This window comes from Boleophthalmus pectinirostris, unplaced genomic scaffold, assembly GCF_026225935.1.
Source record: "Boleophthalmus pectinirostris isolate CB_2022bp ecotype Guang Dong unplaced genomic scaffold, ASM2622593v1 HiC_scaffold_3, whole genome shotgun sequence".
Taxonomy (NCBI): domain Eukaryota; kingdom Metazoa; phylum Chordata; class Actinopteri; order Gobiiformes; family Gobiidae; genus Boleophthalmus; species Boleophthalmus pectinirostris.
The window spans coordinates 38,953,046-38,973,423 of record NW_026571299.1 but is presented as its reverse complement, the minus strand read 5'-3'; the positions used below and the strand labels follow the sequence as shown (position 1 = coordinate 38,973,423).

Below are 20,378 nucleotides of genomic sequence, written 5' to 3'. Positions count from 1 at the left end.
GCGCCTTTGTCCAGGTACTGACTTTGATCCTTTTCTTTTGCACATATATTTCATCATAACACACACACAAATACAAGTAAGGCCTCAGTCTAGTTCATTCATTTGCTGTTTATCCAGTGCACTGGAAACACTAGAGGCTCAAACTCATGTATTTATACACAAGTGCAGCCAAGCAAAGCCAAGCATGTGCCCACAGATATTTACCCAACAGAACCACTTTCTCATTCCAGTGCTAGTCGACGTCAACAGATGAATTGCCCCAACGATGTACTGAAGCTGAATTGATTACAGACAAAAAATGTGCGTCATGCCTTCAGAACTAGTTAATTTTAAATGATTTACAAAGGTCCAAAGTTACAGGCCTTACCTTTCTGCATTCTGAGCATGATAATTATTCAAGGTACTGAATTGTTAAGCACTTTTGACAAATTTCAGAGGCCAGAGTCTAGTTTGCCATCATGGTAATGTTAACAATAACTAGCATGCTAAGTGCACACTCTCAGAAAATAGAACTCTTTATAATTAGATACAGACAGTGCACAGGAGACATTTTTGTTCCAAGAACTGCTTCAAGGGCCCATATTACACTATTTTCTGATCTATGTTATAATCTAGTTTCCTTGTCAAAAACATTCCTCATTCCTCATCTCCACTAAACTAAAGATAAAAATATAGCTGTTAAATTGAAGATTACCACTACATGACATCACAGTAGTGGAACAGAGCATTTTGTGTCACAAAAGTAAATTTTGCGTATTATACGAGAAATTGTGCTCAAATATGTGGAACTTTGAACACTCTTATGAACAGAAGAATGAATGAATAACAAAATATACCCAAATCATTTCTGCATGGGCTACCCTTTGGTCATTGTTTAAGAAGAAAAGTCAGCTTATTATAGCTCATTACAAAGATTAAACAAATTACATTCAAAATCAAAATGAATTCTGTGTCATCCTGTAGATAATCTCTTTTCTAGTAACTATTGTTGTTGCCTTTGCATCAAAGAGCTCTCAGTAACACCGACAAAAAGAGATCACCCAAAAGAATGACTGTGAAAGCCTCCTTTCGCATAAAACACACTTTGTAGTTCTAGCTGTGGTTTTGGTTGGACTTTTATGGCAGTGTATTTATTCTCGGCACAGGAAATGAAACTACAGTAGCGCTACAGTTATTACAGAATCACAAGTGTGAAGTACCTAGGAGACCAACCGTGTTTTTCAGTGGTCTCCTTAGAAAGAATAAAAAGTCCGCTTGAAGATGGAGTGTAGAAAGCGAAAGTGTTGTTATTTCTCATCATTACAGTCTTGGTGTATTGTGGTTTGCTCCACCATGGAGTTCCCCTCATATTTCATGGAAGAAAAGTGGTCCTTATCAGTCACCTACATCTTTTTTATTGTATGAAAATGAATTATTTAGCACAAAATCCCCCTTTTTCAAAAAATAACATTAAATCAGTGTGGTTCTGAAATGTTTAACACTATGTAAGTACAAGTACAATCAGATCTAAACCTGGTCTAAACTAGGGCTGAGTATGGTCTAAACTTAAACTTAAACTAAATAAGCTCTAAAATTGGACTAAACCTGATAAAGTAGTAGATTTGTCTTTAAATAAAACAAATTAACTGCTGAAAGGTAGCCTGTGGTACAGGTGCCATAGTTTGAGAAACAGTGCTTTAAATTAATATGACAAAATGTTGTTAGAATTATAGTGTGCCATCGAGCACTGTAAACAAAACCCAAAGTTCCTTTAATTTACCCATTATTGCCACTCAATGATCAAAATCAGATCATTCAGAAAAGCGTCTTCCTTCCACATTATTAACCCTGGATTTTATCCTACCACAACATTTAATAATTAGAAAACTTTAACTTCAGGGGCCTTTGAACTCAGAGCTGTTCAAAGATTAAATAAATCACATATAGCCTAGATCCTTCTAATTGTGTGGTCTTATTTGTCAATGACTTCAGGTTTAGACTGGGACAACAGGCTCTGGTTCTGTATGATGTTTGTTTGTTAAGCCAGTTCTCAGATCATCTCCTTAATAAAGTTACTATAGCCTACTTTTTCAGATCCAAACAATACATAACCCTTTGAAAAGGTTTTAATGACACTTGATTAAATACATTCAGTGAAATTTCCTTTAGTAGGTCTCTAAACGGACACAATAAAGTGCCCTTTACAATGTAATGCTTTTGTTTAGTTCTAGTTACTCTCACTGCAGCTATGATTTTTCAACACAGAGTGAATGAGGCTATATTTTATTTTTGTTACAATATATGCACAACACACTGCAGCTTTAGGCCAGTCATTCTGAGAGCTGAGATTGACTTCTTTGTTTGAACAGGTCATGAACGTTAGGGCTCACTTGAGGAGCTCAAGTTCAAGGCATGTCCAGTGTTGATCAGAAGCAGACACAAAGCTCATTCTCAGATATGAAATACTGGCCCCGGACATATGGACACGCACAAAAGAATGTGTCTGAGATTAGGGCAGAAAACCACTGGCATGCGCTTATTTTGGGTCTGACCTCAGGCCCTGCTGCATATTTGGATTTCTCTACTTTGATCATCTGATTTGAGTTAAACTGCGGAAGTCCAGTAAGACCAGGCAATATCCAAACTGGACATGTTGACAGTGAATAATGAAACTGAATAGGCTTTCAAAATCTACACAGGATAGTTTACAGGAAGTGGAGTAGACAAATCTGAATAGTGGTTTGTGTCACTAAACAATAGGCCTACAGAGATGGACATGTCAAGCCAAAGAATGAAGAATTTTCAGAGCTGGATAAGTCTTGAAGTATGTCAACTTAAATGTGCACACGAAAAGTGTCAGTATGGTAAGGTTTCTATATATGGTGTTTTTTATTGCTTTGAAAAGCATGCATTTGAATAGGCTGGTCTTTTCAGACATACAACTTTTAATTTGGCCTGTGGGTGTCACAGGACAACACAATGGCTCTGGATGTGCCTTAATTCAACATCAGTGTTAAACAAAATGCAATAGTGCCCCCTTGTGGATACAGTTGGTGGACGCAAGATTGTTATTTATGCTTTAATGAATTCTAACAATTTACCATGGAACTACGATAAGTGATGTCGGATAACATTACATCTGTTTGCGGCAACAGTCCTAATTTTTCATAATTCTGAAAACCTTGGATTGGTATTTGCAATGGTATCATTAATTTGTGCTTAATCGTATCAATTTCGTGTTTGTTTTAACTTGCATTGCTGCTTCTAAACACACACACACAAGGTTTTATTCTACCTTAAATTTAAGCAAAAACGGGCTGTTATTCTAGTTGTCACAATTAAAATTTAAATTAATTTACATTTACAGCAGTTCCCATGACATGGGATCTCCAATCCAATACAAAAAAAGAAAAACAGATTGAACAAAGCAAGTTTATTAAGTGAAATTAACCCAGACAAATGAGTTTTAAAGGACACAAACATAATCACACTTGGCGTTACAAGTTTGCATATTCCTACAACAGTATCATGTCCCTCCGTTAACCCTGCACCAAAAGCTTTGGCAACTTCTTATGTAAACTCAAAAATTGAACAAAATGTCAGCCATAAAGCGCAAAAGGGACTGAACAACTGCAGTGTCTGGCAGTTGTTAAACAAGCAAAGCTTTAAATAAATGGCATCAATTATTATTGTATATTTATTTTTTCATACCTTAAACCATTCTACATCTGACAATCAACATAGGGTCATAGACCATTTCAAATCAAACGTATGCTTTATATTAGAGAGATTAGTTAGTTCAAGTGTACATCATCTCAGCCATGTGAGACATTTTCTTGGGGATGTACAGATAATACTCCAGGTAACCTGAAAGATCTTCTATGGTAATGTCATCTACATAGGCTCTGGCCTGTTCTGAACATGAGCGGGGGGAGCCTGACGAAGTGGCTGTTAAGTTACTGTTGGTGCTAACAGTTCTCTGAGAGTCCTCTGGACTCAGTGTGGCTCTTTCACATTCAGTGACAACGTTTCGCAGCCCTGTAAAAGAATACACCTCTACATCATTCCAGCTTGTAGGATTATTAGGCAGGCAACAACACTTGGGCTCATGAACGTTGTTTTCTGCATTGCCTTTTGGAGTATCCACACATTTTTTGTGAATGCAAGAGCATTGAGCAGGAGAACCACAAGATGTGCTGAGCTCTGATAATGCTCTGAAGTCAGAGGCCTGAGCCTCTGCTTGAGGTGGTCCACTCTCTGCTCCATCACAGGCACTTCTCTCCATTCTGCTCTCGTCACTCGTCTGCACATCACTAAGGACATTGATTGCAGGGATAGTTTTTTGTAAAGAAGCTGAAGCACCAGGTGGTGTGTCATAAGCAGCAGATGTTCCAAATATCAATGCAGAGATGTGGCTTTGTGCATGTAAAGAGGAAGGCTCTTTCTGGGCCACCAAGGACAGAGTTTCCCCCTCCACTGAGGGACCGGGTTCAGATGGCTCCAGACAGGCAAGAAGCTGCTGTTTCAAGCAGCCACTAGGGGGGGACAGTGCAGATGCTGTAGCAGAACTACAATATGTGAATTTTGCGGGCTGGAGAATGGGGGACTTAGATCTGCGGCGCCGCTGTGTTCTCGAAGCTCCTCTGGAGGTTTTTCTTGTGCATCTACAAATAAAGAAAACAGTGGAAACATGTTCACATACAAATAAATTAAGAGATGTGTTTAAATACCTCTATGCCATGCTTATATCATATGTTGTGCATGTGTCTGTTTAATATAGGTTATGTGGCTGGTGGTGGTAGGAAAAGCAATAAGCTCATAACTCTGCCTGGTGGAGGCCTGGGCTGTGGCCAAAATACCATCTTTTGAGATATAACACTGGATTGGAAGCACCGTCAAATCTATAAGCTATTTCACCTACCCGTGCCAGTTGTCCTTTTGGCAGACAAGTTTAGGTTTAGCACCATTTGTGTCAAGACAGGCACGTGAGGCTGACCTTGGAGTCACAGCTTCTGAGGCACTCACTCCTCCAGATAAACTGTAAGAAAAAAAAAATACACATTGCAATACTCCTGTTCTCACATAACACATTGTTTAGAATTTACAAATTAAAACAGACATCCAACTATACCTCTCTGCATCGACCCTCAGCTTTTTAAAAGCTGTTTGCAGGGTTTCCTCTTCACATTCCTTTCCTCCTGCCTCCATGGTGGAAGGAGGCTGTTCTGACCAGCCACCCAGCTGAAACACAAATCACAACAGCACTGCACTCAATTGACTAACTAAAGACATAACGCTAGAATGCTTGGACACTATGGTGCACATATTTAACAAATTAATAATTAAAAACACAGAAAAACTTTCTCGGGATAAAAGAACAAGTGCGGAAAATGATATAACACTAATATAAAGTTAACACCAACTTTACCATCCAGTTCATCTGATCCAAATTAGAAAGAAAGGGGGTTAATAGTTAGGTGTCCATGTTCCATATACTAATTCAGACTAGGGAACGTGATTTGTGAGTAAAGTAAGAGCAAACGTAGTCACTGTATGTAGCTAAACAGTTGATTTCATAAGAGCTCCCTGTAGGCTAAAGGCTAGCCAGTTGCCTTAGCTACAAGCTAAAGCTAATGCGATATCCGACGAAAATAAACAAACAAACAAACGGTTTAATATCCAAACAAATTACAATACTTACGGTTTATGATGTTCTGGACGCGTTAAAGAAACGTATGGTAAGGGCATAAAGTGTTCACTCTTTAGGGATTGTTAGATGTTCCCAGCGAGGCTGTCGACAAATAAGACAATCTGCAGAGAGTGGCTAGCCCTCACTAGCTTCAACTGCTAGCTCCACTATCTTGGCAAAGACTGGATTCCGTAAAAAAAAAGTTATCAACAAGCTTATCAGAAAAATCCTGAAGGATGTTCAACTATTGTAAATTTCTCAAGATTTGACGACGCTAAGCTCGACCCTCAAAAATTCACCTCGGCCTTGTTTACAGTCGAACCATTTGGAGTGACTCTGCAAGAGCACCCGCTGACGTCACCAGCAGCACAGACACACGTGACTGAAACAGGGCTAGTCCATGGACCTGTGGGCTAGTCCATGGACCTTTTTTTTTTTTTTTTTTTAATTGATTTCTTATGGGTCCTTTATGAGCTCTCTTCATGCCATGAGTGGACCAAGTTTATTAATTCCTTTTAGTTATTGGGAAACAATATACATTATGCTATGTTCATGGTTCCTGCAACTTCCTGCTTGTAGGTGATATATTGAAAACTTTTGTCTATTCAAAGATAGTAGGCTACCTTGTCTTTCATGGTTACTTAAACGATTTTCACCTCTGACATGCACAGTCATGGATGAATAACCTACATAAGTAAGTAAGTAAGTAAGTCTTTATTTATATAGCGCTTTCACAGACATTTTCTGTTCCCAAAGACGCTTTACAGAGTAGGCTACCCAATTCATTCAGAATGATGAAAAGCATTGCATATTGTGTATTTTAGATGGGACAAAGTCTTTAAAATGTTTAAAATGTTCCATATAAGCTAAAACCTATATACATACTTACCACCAGATTTAAACAGGCCTAGACCTAGGCCTAAATGGGTTGTAATACGCTAAAATAGCACAACATTGCTAGTTGCTTATCAAGTACACAAACCCAAAAGAGGACAAGAATGAGGACAAACTGGACAAGCCGCAGACCAGTGGTTCCCAGGGTGAGGGCCTGAACAGTCTTCACCTCCTACATTTCTGAGAGCAGTGACTTGTGACTTCAGGAGATTCAGACCAATTCGTGTGGACCTATTACTTGAACTGAGCTTTACATGTTAAAATCAAAGCTATAATGAACCTTCACACTAGGGCCCACCGATTGAGCATGTTGTGGAAAAATAAGAAGAAGACCCGGTTTTGAATGATAATGACTTGTACTGGAACTCAAACTTATACAGCGAGAACTTACTGTATAATTGTCTATCACAGATACTTATCATGTAGAGCTATTATTGCAAACAAATACAAATTTAATAGTTACAAAAGTAAGAAGGAAAGTTGAAATTTAAATAGCTCTTACACTCATGTTAAGAAACATTTTATAGCTGTTAAGAAAAAAGAAAAAGAAAAAAGTGGCTCAATTAGACTATTTGTTGTCTACAAAGTTCATTGTTGCTAGGCTTGCTTTTTTTTTTTTTTTTTTTTACATTTTATTTTAGTACAATTTATATATATATTTTAATCTTTGTAATAACAGTATGACATGTGTGCTACTGTGTCAGTATCCAAGTATTTTTTTTTAGGTTTAAAAAGAAGCCCACTACCTACTTATGAAAGGAAGCGTCTATTCTATTCTATTCATTAATTTAAAAATGTAAAGGCTCTAAGAATGTTGCCCATCCCATAGGTTTAAACTGTATGGATAAATCAGACTGTAATGTACACAAGTGTAATATAGTGATATGCCTGATGGGCAGAAAAATACCACATGAAGACACAGAGCGGCGCTGGCCCAATCACACTGCGCCAACTGGACGCTGTTCCCTAAATGTTCTATCGCTGTCCAATCACGAAAGACGGCGTGGAAAACTACAGGAAGAGTAAGGCCAATGGGCCAATCAGGTGAAAGGATAGTGTGACGTGCCACCGGAAAGCTCGTACAATCAGGAACGGATGCTATCGTGTTCGCTTTACCGGCGTTCCTCCCGAAGCAACTGCACCTCATGAGTGCAGATTTCACGTTCAGCTAGCTGTTTCCCCAATTGTAATTTAAAGTGCGATTATCCTTTGAATCGGACCGAAATGTTGTGTTTAGGTGGGTTTTCGGTGGCCCTCGCCTTGGCTCTAGTGCCTGGAAGCACGGATGCGCTGAAGGAGGGAGAATGTGAAGGTAGGCTGATAGCTGTAGTTGTAACGGCTCTCTACTACTTCCAACTTACTAACTTGTACTTATTACTTCGTTTTGTCGTTGAACTCAAAATAAATAGATTGTGGATTATTACTTTAGTTTTTATTCTGAATACTGCCAAATAAGTGTGAATTTTTCATTTACAGTTTTGTTTTTACGCTACGTCCCTATTCTCGCCTATGAAAGTAACGTTAAGCGTTTAGCATTTATTTTTCTTTTTGATTAGAAACATTACATTGGTATTTTTGCTGCACGTAGTTTCAGTACTGTAGTATCACCATAGTCAAGCTACAGTAGGCTATTTTAAAACTGTCACAGAAGCTATTGATGGCACTGGACGGTGTCCCATGACAAAAGGGTTAAAATAGCTATTTCAAATTCAGTAAAGTAAATTTTTTTTTTTTGTCTTGTTGTGTTACACAGTTAAACTGAAAGGGTTAACCATAAGTTTGCTTTTCTTATTTTTCAGTGTGTGTGAGCTTTCTGGGAAAATTTTACGATTCATTGAAGGAGAATGATGTAAAGTTCATCAATGCTGATATAGAGAAGGCCCTGATGAAAACCTGCAAAGATGCCAAGGGCAAAGACAACCGTTTTGTAAGTAAACAATGAACAGGTTATTTGAGCGTTTTCAGGCATGTCTTATGATTGAAAAACACAAAACTGATCAGTAGCAACATGTTCCTGCTCAACTGAACTCAATTAATTGTGTGTTACAGGAACAGCCATATCCACAACTTAGTTAATGCGAGTTGCAATGTCATTATTACATTTGAGCAAGAGGGTCTAGAGTCCTGTTGCTGGCTAAAACATTTCTTCTACATGTAATTTAAATATTTTTGATCCAAAGGTCTGATGATACATTTTATGAACTTTATGAACTTTGTTTACTCATTTGTCAGTCACGCTGAAGTCTAGGATGAAACTAAATAAAACTAAACCCAGTAAGTGTGTTCTCTGTTCCTTTGTTGTTTGTTTAGTGTTATTACATTGGGGCAACAAGTGATGCAGCTACCAAGATAATCAACGAGGTATCCAAACCACTGAGCTACCATGTTCCAGTTGAAAAGATTTGTGAAAAACTCAAGAAAAAAGACAGCCAGATCTGTGAACTAAAATATGGTGAGGCCATTTTTATAAGCCTTTTTAAAAGTGTATTGTTTCATAACAATGAAATGTCAAGCTTTTTAACATTTTGTTTATTTTAGACAAACAGTTGGATCTGAGCACAGTGGATTTGAAAAAGCTCAAAGTGAAAGATTTGAAGAAGATCCTGGAAGAATGGGGAGAATCATGTAAGGGCTGCGCAGAAAAGTCTGACTTCATCCGCAAAATCACAGAGCTCATGCCCAAGTATGCACCTTCAGCTGCCAAAGCACGGACAGAACTGTGATGATGGAGCTGTAACTCTGGACTTGCCTTGGATGTATTTAGTGATGTGGAGATTCACAAGAGGAGAGACATTGTTTGATGTTTTCATCGGTCAGTTTCTTTTTCGCCATGTCATTTTTTTCAAGTTTAAGTTTATTGATTTTAATAGAATTATAAACTTTTTCTGAAAATATTGGTCTTTTGGTCACAGCTGTCTTTCAATCACCATGTAGTGTTTGATTTTGACAGCTCAACAAAATAATTGCAATATCGTGTAAACACCTAATGGGAAATATTTGACTTAATGAAACAGTGGTCTTTTGAGACAGAACTGCACTTTTAAAATAGGCACACATGATGCCATCTTGTCTGTCTTTACTCTGGAAGTTTTCTCCCATTTAAAATGCAAAATGTGCTTTTTGTGTCCTTGCATGATGAACTGGTTCATCTGTGGCTGCCGGGCAGGTTTTGCATTTTAGATGTAACGACACATCTATTTTGCCGAGCTTGTTTATGATAAATGATGAATATTTTATCCATTTAAAAGCTTCCTATGGTTTTAGTTAACAAGGAAGAAATAAAATTCAAATTATAGTTTTTTTTACTCAGAGGTTTTTCAGCTCCCTTGGGTCTTTCAGAAGGGCTGCAGTTTGGCTATTATGTCACCTGGCTTTCTGTCTTTTACAGAAAGCAAAAGCACTTTAGTGTTGCAATAGGTCAACAGCCCTTTACATTTTGTTTGTTGTATACAGGATTTTTTTTTTTTTTGTGGGATATTAAAACAAACATTTCAAAACTCCAGTCCAATATTCCTCTGTCCTTTTATTTGTCATAACCACTGTAATATAGATTTGGCTATGCACATTGTGCACATTTAAAATGTACAATATCTTCTGTAGATGGGGTCATTTATATTAAAAAAAAAATTATAATAATAAAATGTGAAAACTCTCAGTTTGGTCCAGCAGTATACTTGCTCACACACAATGAAGATGAAAGAGACGCGCTCTGTATAATTCACAGAGGAGGGATAAATATGTCGTTGGGCTGTTACCAGTAAATGGAATGAAACTGGGAAAAAAAAAAAAAAATCATCATATCACGTACGTAACGTCATACGTCGATTGAACTGCGTCACCCTAGGCCCCTCCTACCTAAGGGAGAGCGCACATTCCTATTGTCCAAGATGGCGGCGTCGGTGCAGAAACCGAGATGCTGACATGTTTTTAACCTATTTTATATTTTTAGTCGGACATTTATGCACGATTTTTCTTTGCTTAGTGGCTCTTTTTGTCCCAGTAAACCTTTGTGGCCATTGTGGTTTTGTTAACACGCCTGGAATCCGCTCTCCGGGAAGGATTCCCATCCGAACACCGAAAAGTTTGAGCTCCATCCTCCTTTGAAAATGAAGAGGCAGGCCGCAAGAGAGACTAGTCCGTCCAGGGCCATTGCGAAGCGGATGCGAGAAAGGGAACGAGAAAGTGCACGGAGAGATGAGCTGCCACCGCCACCACTGGCTCTGCTGCTGGCAGAGAGCCGAGGGTATCACCGCCGGAGCCGTAGCAGGGAACGAGAGAAGCCGCGGATCAGGGAGGAGCGTGCGGCCGCTCTGGAGCTCCACCACCGCCATGAACTCAGCCTCCTTGGACGCCCTCCTCTAAGAACCACCGCTGCGGAGCTCCCCGCGGCCAGACCTGCAACTCTGGAGTACAAAACACTGCTCATCAGTAACCTCGGTTCACAAGTATCGGACGAGGACGTAGAGGACACGCTTTTTCATGAGTTCAAAAAGTTCGGGGACGTTAGCGTAAAGCTATCTCACACACCGGAGCTGGGCCGGATCGCCTATGTGAATTTTCGTCATCCTGAGGATGCTAAGGAGGCCAGGCACGCAAAATCTTCCAGGTTGATGTTGGGGGATCGCCAGTTAAAAATTGAACCTATGTACGTAAGAAAACGTAGTGTGACACCGCCAGAGGTGGGTTATCTACCCCTGCACGCCCCTTACCCCTATAGACAACGCTCTCTATCACCTCCCGGTCCTGGTGTGAGCAGCATGAGAGATCTACGAGCCAGGCATTATGCTTTAGAGACTTTAGGACTGAGTAGAGAGAGGGAAAGGCTTTTAGATTACTATGGCATGTTGGATGAGAGGGGCAGACCCTATGGCTTCCCTCCAGTGCCAGTGGTGGAGGATTTGAAGCCAGAGGACGACCAGCGTGCCACCAGTAACCTTTTTATTGGGAATTTAGATGGAAATGTCACTGAAGCCGAGTTAAGAAGAGGTTTTGACAAGTATGGCATTATTGAAGATGTTGTAATTAAACGACCTGCACGTGGACAAGGTGGGGCATATGCATTTGTCAAATTTCAGAACCTTGATATGGCCCATCGAGCTAAAGTAGCTATGCAGGGACGCTTAATAGGAGGGAACCCTATAAAAATTGGTTATGGTAAAGCTAACCCCACAACCCGGCTCTGGGTGGGAGGTCTTGGACCTGGTAACTCACTAGCGGCTCTGGCCCGAGAATTTGACCGTTTTGGGAGTATTAGAAATATAGACTATGTTAAAGGGGACAGTTTTGCTTACATTCAGTATGAGAGTTTGGATGCTGCTCAAGCTGCATGCACACAGATGAGAGGTTTCCCTTTGGGAGGCCCTGAGCGGCGCCTCAGAGTTGACTTTGCAAAGGTGGAAGAGAGTCCATCCCGTCCATTTCCAGCTGGTTACCAGCCTGCTGTTGCACTCCCTTCCCATTATGAGCTCCTTGGTGAGGCATACAGCCGCCATCGCAGCCTGGAAAGAGAGTTACGAGGCAGCCGGGACCGCTCCTCCCCACCAGCACACAGCCTCCTGTCCCAGAGAGAGCGAGACAGGGCCCTGCTGGACAGGGACTTCCCCAGCAGCCCCACACGGAGCCTAGAGAGGAGAGCAGAGGCATTCGGCAGGAGGAGGAGTCGGAGCCGCAGTCGAGAACGCTGGTTAAAGGAGCGGGAGGAGAGGAGGAATCGTAGGAGAAGCAGGAGCTTGTCCCCTGATCGGCAGGCTGAGGAGCGTGAGCGGGACCGCGACAAAGACAGGGGGAGGTCCAGGCTCCGGGGGCAAGGAGGGATGCTATCTCCTGATGCCAGCCCTGACAGAGCACGTGTCCGTGCCCCAGATTCCACTACCGAACCCAGGGACCACACTCCAGACAGTGGTAGGGCAGGTCACTCTCTCACCAATGATGACGAGCCACCCTCCAGTCGCCACCACAGCAAACGGACCTCTAGTGACCTCAGCAACCACCACCATCGATCCAGTGAGTCTGCAAACTCTCCTGCACGACACACCGACACCCACGCCTCGCCCACAACATTGTCTGACTTTGCACAGGCAACGCTTGCCAAAATGTGGCACGGTTTCTTTGCCCTGAAGAACAGCAGCTTTCCTACCAACCTGTACATGTTGGATGGCGGGACCTCTTTCTTCAATAACATCATGAAGGATAGTTTGAAACAGCTGAGCCAGAACCAGCCCAGTCAGCTTAAGATTGCCCAACGGTTGCGCATGGACCAGACCCGTCTGGATGAAGTGTCACGGCGCATTAAACTGGGCCGTCCGGATGGTTTTGCTGTTCTCCTCGCACTCCAGGGCCCAGTGGACCGCCAGGCTCCTGCCCCAGAGCCCGGGCTCCAGGTGCGTCTTCTCCGCCACCTGGTCACATATCTGCGCAACAAGGAAGCAGCAGGGGTGGTGAGTTTGCCTGCTGCTAATGATGGGGGTGTTGGGGCCATGCTGTATGCTTTTCCTCCTGGAGAGTTCTCCCAACAGTTCCTCCAGGTGGCCAAAAGGACTGTGGGTAATCTGGAGGAGGAGCACATGGTTATTGTGATTGTCAGTGACACTAATTGAATTGTAAATGTAGAGAAGTGTAGTCCAAGAGCCAAAACAAGGCTACAAAATACTTCCATATAGTTTTTAGTAGATGCATTTTATTATTTGATTCGTTTTTGTAGGATGTTGACACTACATCCATGTTTATGACCTGTCATGTTAGGGAATTTTAGATTCAAACTACGAAAGACAATATATGCTCGCTGCACATTTTCTGTAACATACAACACTAAATCTGATTATTGATGTGCTTGTTTACTTTTTCTGAAATTGACCTTACCAAGATGTTATATATATATATATATCTATATATTATATTTACTCAATGGGACTGGATATTATTCCGGTGGATTGTACTGTAAAGATGCTCTAAGCACCAGTCGCCATGGCCAATTGACCGTCCCTGTGAGTGTACATTAGACATAGGTAGTGTTTTTAACTATTGGACCATTCCTCTTAAGTTTTTGTGTGGTATGTTTTTGCATGCAGGAATATGTCTCTTTGGTCTGTTAAATGTAGCTTCCAGTTACTGTAAACACTAATATGGACTTTCTACAAACTTAGTGTCATGGTGCAAGTTGTATTACTATAAACTTTTTATGTTTATTATTCAGTAACCGATACATGACTCCATCCATTTTCTATCCCGCCATGTTTTAGTTTATTATTTTATATTACTTTCCAATTTACAGTTACTGAATATCAACGCCACAGTAAGGGAAAAGGCATGTTCAAAGTTATACTTTTGTGCTATTTTATTTATCATTTAAAACTACAGTCTTTCTCCAATTATAATAATTAGGTATGTATTTGTTAAAACATTTGACAAAACGGATCAAATATTGAAATGAAATGGTCTGTTATCTGGCAGAAGTATTTATCACCATATACAACTTTTGACACTACTTCACCATTGATGTGCCTGATTTACAGAGATGGATGAGCATTTTTTCTTTACCTGAGTAAGAATACAGTTGACTAAACAGAAGTATAGAAATAGGTGAGCAGAAAAGTAATGATCTAAATAATGAAATGTTTTTTTGTTGTTATTTTGCTCACTAACGGTCGAAATAATAGTTCTCATGTACAAGTTAACCACAATTTCTTGAGCAAGCCTTTTAAGTAAATGCACCTCATTACTATGTTGTGTCTCAAAGTACTTTACGATCAATCAGTTTTTGTTGCCCTTAACATAACATGTTTTATCAATACTGTAGCTTTCTTATTTGGCAATTCATGTATATGTCTAACTGACAAAGCAAAACACTGTTGTATATGACCTGGATTATGTGGTGTGGTTTACTCACTAATACACTGTGTAACAAATATGATTTTCTATGAGCCCCCGATTTCCATGTGTTTGAAGAATGATGGTGTTGCCCTAGAGACCACTGTCGTTAGCTAACATGCAACCATGTCAATCAAAACCAGTTACAACCATTACAATTCAAACCAATGTGACAACAGTGTCTCCATGTGGTTTTGTTTCTGTCTCAAGGGACATGTATAGTGTATTGGGAAAAAAAGTGTAATAAAACATTTTATGATTTCTTAGTCTGGCTGTTATTTGAATGTCCTTTGCTGTTAATGCACAGTTAACAGTAGTAGAATTAATCAATAAGCTATATTACATGATAAGAAGTAAGTTTGCAAGATAGGTCTAATTGAAATCACACTTGTTCACAATTAAAATTAATCTGTTCCGGTTAACAGATTTTAGGTCTCCTTGTTTAATGTGCAACAATGTGTTGTAAATTTAGCAATTTTAGGTCTCGTTGTTTGCCGTATTTGACGATGGTGAGTTTTACATGGTGAATAAAATTGTCCTCCACCAGAGGGCAGTGTGCGATAAGCTTTTACTATAGTCTACGCAGATGACTCAGGTGCCTGAAGGCTAAGCTGGACAGCAGACTATGGGTAACTAATCTTTTTCACAACACACAAATGTGGAAAGAGCCTCTGCAAAGCTCTTCAATATACACCTACAAGTCTGTGCGTGGTCAGGACTGTTGCATTTAAAGAAAAAGTGCAGTACCATCTTCAATTAAACAGATTCGACCAAATAATTTCTTTTGCGTTGGATGTTTTTGCTGTGGCTCTGGGCAGCCTGTGAGCTCTAGATTGCCATAACAACACACTCTTTAGATATAACTTCTTTATAATTTTATTATAACAGTGACATCATCACATTGTCTTACAAAACCCTCTGTGACAGGCTATGTTGACCATTGAAATAAATCAAGTGAAACAACCAAATAATGGTCCTAAAATAGAACACTGTACTACTGCTGTACTGTATAGTTGTACCAGACACCAGAAAAGCACGTTGCTGTTGGAATCAATAGACTAAATTCAACTCATTAGATGCTCCACGGGTGATTCCAAGTTTCCCCAGTGAATGCCTTGGATTATTAAAACTCTGCATGTCTTTCCCTCATTATGAAGCCTCCCCAAATTGTCGTCTCCTACTCAAACTCCAGTGCTCCAACGCACCCTGCTGCCCTAGTAATGTTGCAGCAATCCAGCCACATTGTTGAAGGTGAAGGAGCTCCTGGTAGGCTTTTACATTAGGAAATGGAAAACTCCTGAAATATTAATGTGAAATGACAGGTGGTCCAATGAAAGCTATATGTCAGTATGGGCACCGGGTAGGATCAGATTATAAACATCACAAGATGATTTATGCCAATTTCCAAGGAATATAAAAAATACATTACAGTTTTTTTTCCAGGCAGACTGGCTTTATACAGAACAAATTTGTATCCTTTTTTTCAGCTGGAAAAAAAATTATTTTCTCTAATAACTACAACATTCCTTCAAATATCCATGTAACTTTCTTAATGTGAGCTTGGTGGAAAAGAATAATTACAGAGAGTGTTTTTGTAGTTAGGTGACAAAACCTAGACTTTTAAATTAACACTCAATTTGGCATCACCTTCTTCCTGTCAACTGAGTTGTACCCATGAAGGTCAAAAGATGGCCACATAATTTCAGTCTTTCATTTTTTGCTGTAGCCAGTATCCCCTCATTAGATTAGTACTTTGGGTAATTAGACGGACAGAGAACTGAATGTGTGTTGGCAGGGCGAGACAGGGCTGGTGGGCAGATGTACTGACTGACCAGCAAAGGCGAAGCCAGGTAATTAGGTCGACAGGATGACAATTATGTGGGCTCAATGGGGACGCCTGTAACCCATTCTTGATGCATGTCCATTGTGTGGTCATCTTCACCCTGCACTATATCTAATAAATGACGAATCACCTATATTATTGTAACAAAGAACAAATGAGTATTAATTATTACAGATACACATGATGACAAAAGATTGACTCTTTTCACATTAAGCTGGATTCAAGCAGAGTTAACTTCATTTAGTACAAAATGTTGGGGCTTGATGAAGACAGTGTAATGGTATATGGTCGCATTTTTATATAACTGTAAAGTGCTTTGAGTGCCTTTCCACCATCAAAGCACTCAAAGCACTTTACATCAAGGAATCACTCATCCATTCACACACACATTCATACACCAACATATACACAGACACTAGGGGTGAGGTGCGTTACGTGTCTTGCCCAAGGACACAGTGACATAATTCATCTGTGGGAGTTGGAATCGCACTGCCAGCTTGTGAGTCAGTGAGCTACTGTCGCCCCCATGAGCAGTGTAACCAGCATTTTTCTGGAAGCTTGGTGACATCAATGAAGAATGATGAAAACTTTACTTAATAAAACTACTTATTTCATAATCAACAAATAGTGTACTAAAGTTTATTCAGGTTTAGTAACTACTTAATTAATACTATAACGCCGACATAGTTAAGCCTGAATCATTCTTTTTTCCTTATGAATTCTTCTTGAGGTCTTTGTTCATGCCTACATTACACAATTTTCTCATCCATGTTAAAATGTTGTTTCCTTATCAAAAACATATCTGGAGTTGTTTTTTTTTTTTTTTCATACCGACACTATTCCACCTTGTGATGTCATGTGGTAGTACAGGTCCACTGTGTTTTAAACTCCACACACCTTCACTAAAAGCATTTAGGTGATTTCAGTCCTGGAATATCCAATCTCTAATGAACTAAAGTTTAAGGGTAGCTGTTAACTTGAAAACTGTCGCTTCATGACATCACAAGGGGGAAAAGAACATACTGAGCTTTGGAAATGACACACTAATAATGCAGGGTTGCTCAAGCATGTGTGAATGGAGAAAAGACACAACTTGCTTGTTGCTGTGGAGATTGATAAAGTTAACGCCATACTTTTGGATCATTGCATCTCCACAGAAACAAGCAACTGGCTGGCCGTCTACCAGAAAAGGTACATAATGCAACTTTAAGACCAATGTAACTGCAACTGTATTCAGTTACAGTTACTGTTTTAATGAGTGGTAATTGGGTTACAGTTACTTTGTTGAAATAAATGGATTACACGGGGGGATTTTCCTGTTTTCACATTTCGGGCTATATCCCTTTTTTTTTTTTTTTTTTCCCCAGTAATTCCACTCATTGCCGGACACTAAACCAGGTCTAAAACTAGGTCTAAACCAGATCTAAACCAGATCTAAAACCAGTTCTAAACCAGTTCTAAACTAGGTCTAAACCAAGACTAAACCAGTTCTAAACAAGGTCTAAACTAGATCTAAACCAGGTCTAAACCAGGACTAAACCAGGACTAAAACCAGGTCTAAACTGAGACTAAACCAGGACTAAAACCAGGTCTAAACGAGGTCTAAAACAGGATTTAACAGGACTAAATCATGCTGCATGGACCGTGTTTCCTCCTCTTCTATCAATAATATTAATATTATATTAATGTTAATTTGGTTAAGTAAAGTCTGGGCTTTTTTATTGTCTTTTAGCAGACAAAACATCTTATGTGAAGATATCCGAGTCTTTGCTTCTCTACAGCAAATCATGTAATCCAAAGTATTCAGATTACGTTACTCACTTTAAATAATTTAATGGATTACGTTACAAACTACATTTTGGGGTCTGTAATCTGTAATCTGTAGGGGAATACATTTTAAAAGTAACCTTCCCAACGCTGCCAATGAGAGTGTCGTTATTACAAAGTGGTAAATGATGAATTACACTGGTATTTCAATTGAGAAGAGGAGATTTGGAGAAAGCACCAGGAAGATGTGGGAGGAAAAGATTGATTGTTCTCAGCGTGGTGCACCAGGCAAGCAACTCACAGCTCTCTATGCCTGAAATGCTGTTGTTAAATACTAGAGCTGCCTGCCTCTAAGGGGAAGGGATGCTGAAAGATGACAGACAATGGCCAACTTTTAGATGTATAGATATAGGTCCTAAATGTTTATTCGTATAAGGGAAAAGTTGGTGACCTTTTGTGTGGTGTGTGCAGAAATGAACGGTGGTGAAATGCCAGTGCTGTCATCAAGAAGGGAGAAGAGTAGATGCAGTCAACTGAAAATCATCTGGGAGTCCTCTCAAGAATAAATGTGTTTGGAATAGATATTGATTGAATGAAGCAGGCTTGATGTGCTGAGGGACAAATATTTGTTCGGGCTACTCATTTCACTAAAACACAGTTAAGACCATTCTATTTAAGATTTAGCAAAAAATTGTAACATACACTAGGCCGAAATGTCTCTAATATACACAGAAATGAATATGTGAAAGATAAAAATATGAGAAGACACCTTTATTTTGTTAAAAGACTATTGACAATATTAGAAAAAAATGTGTTTGTGATCTTGTGTATAAATTGTGCCGAGCTTTTGGATAGATTTGCCCTAATGTGATTTCATCAATATAGGACTCTCTACAATTCTCCATAATTCTCTACTTCCTGCTCTGTTCTGTTTTGTCTGTTTATGGCACTGCTGGCGATAGTTACACTTGCAAAACAAATAACCTGTATTGTCCATAGACTGTTAATATAAGAAAAGATATAGTTACAAAGTTCTGCTTTACTCCTCCCATCATATATAACTAAAATATTAATCTGACATAATCATAAATGAGCACTTTTATATATGAGAACATCACTGTATAAGTGTTTCACAAGGTCGACCCCCATTGCCCTCTATAATGTCTTATCTTAGTGTCACACATAATTACATGTTAGAATCCATCCTGGTGATTTCCCCCTCAAATTACATCTCCAATATTTTCGATTAAGTGTGCTGTAAATGTCTGATAGGATCCTACAATCACTGGTACAAAAGATTGCACCCTCCTCATGAACTTAATTCTGAGCTGGTGACAGACAACTAGACAGACAGATCTGTGTCCACCAAACCTATCCCACTTCTCCCAACAGCTTATAGAGACTGAATACTATTACAAATATGCAAATGTATACATTTATCTAATATTAATTATGCTGGATTTATAATAACTTCATGAGTAAAGCAGGAAGTCTTATGAGACAGCACAGTGACAGAATTGTAACTGCTGACTTTATTATTACAGGATGACGAATGGCAGCATCTGTTGCCCTGGAAGTGAAATGTAGAACTTTGAGGAATTACTTGATGAAGTACTTGGATTTGGAAGCAGGTGTTTGTTGTTTAGAGCTAAAAAATAAACAAATAAAATAACATCTGTAGTGGACCAAACACAAAGGCAAAGACAAGGTATAAAAATAAGTTTAAATTTTATAAAGTCAAAAAAGAAAATGGGGAAACTCAAACTCAAACTTGAACAGAACAAAACTAACCCAACCCGACAAAGGAACAGAGGTGTTTAAATACCTAAGGACCAACTAAAGCTAAACACAAGAGGGAGGAATTACACGAATTAACTAACTAAACCAATAACTTAATCAAAGTAACAAAAAAGCAAATAATTATAACACAGAAAATAATAAGTGATAATAATGTGGCCTTAACACAAACTAAACAAACTAACTTAGTAAAACAAACTAAATAGTGCTCCCCCCCTTTGCTGAGTCCTGATGGTCTCTCCCAGGGTCCTCCGTCCAGTGCTCAAAAAAACAAAAAGAACAAGTGGAAGTAAATTAGACTTATATGAACTAAAATGTGTGCACTCAAATTAGAACATAAGTCTAAATAAAGGAATTAAATTATGTGTAATGTAATTAACATAATGTAAATAATAATAAAAATGAAATAATAATGACACTATGGAGTGGTGGCAGAGGGATCCACCACAACATCAAATAAAAATATTGGTACAACATGCAATGTGCATATTCTTACCAGTGTTTCTGGTAATAGTTTCTGCCATTCATATCACCTGACCTAAC

At 39.3% G+C, this 20,378-nt stretch overlaps 3 protein-coding genes across 3 annotated transcripts; 2 read left to right on the top strand and 1 right to left on the bottom strand.

The window, feature by feature from the left end:
- Window positions 1–3,397: 3,397 nt before the first annotated feature.
- oser1 (oxidative stress responsive serine-rich 1) lies at window positions 3,398–6,036 on the bottom strand. Its single transcript, XM_020936807.2, has 4 exons — window positions 5,681–6,036; window positions 5,111–5,220; window positions 4,901–5,017; window positions 3,398–4,643 (listed from the first exon to the last, which is right to left on the bottom strand). Exons 2-4 carry the CDS (start codon window positions 5,185–5,187, stop codon window positions 3,779–3,781), a joined length of 1,059 nt encoding a protein of 352 aa, XP_020792466.1. The 5' UTR covers window positions 5,188–5,220; window positions 5,681–6,036; the 3' UTR covers window positions 3,398–3,778.
- Window positions 6,037–7,640: 1,604 nt separating this feature from the next.
- On the top strand, window positions 7,641–10,217 carry manf (mesencephalic astrocyte-derived neurotrophic factor). Its single transcript, XM_020936808.2, has 4 exons — window positions 7,641–7,874; window positions 8,362–8,489; window positions 8,873–9,014; window positions 9,101–10,217. Exons 1-4 carry the CDS (start codon window positions 7,787–7,789, stop codon window positions 9,283–9,285), a joined length of 543 nt encoding a protein of 180 aa, XP_020792467.1. The 5' UTR covers window positions 7,641–7,786; the 3' UTR covers window positions 9,286–10,217.
- A 119-nt stretch (window positions 10,218–10,336) lies between these two features.
- rbm15b (RNA binding motif protein 15B) lies at window positions 10,337–14,694 on the top strand. Its single transcript, XM_020936806.2, has one exon. It carries the CDS (start codon window positions 10,669–10,671, stop codon window positions 13,156–13,158), a length of 2,490 nt encoding a protein of 829 aa, XP_020792465.2. The 5' UTR covers window positions 10,337–10,668; the 3' UTR covers window positions 13,159–14,694.
- Window positions 14,695–20,378: the final 5,684 nt, after the last annotated feature.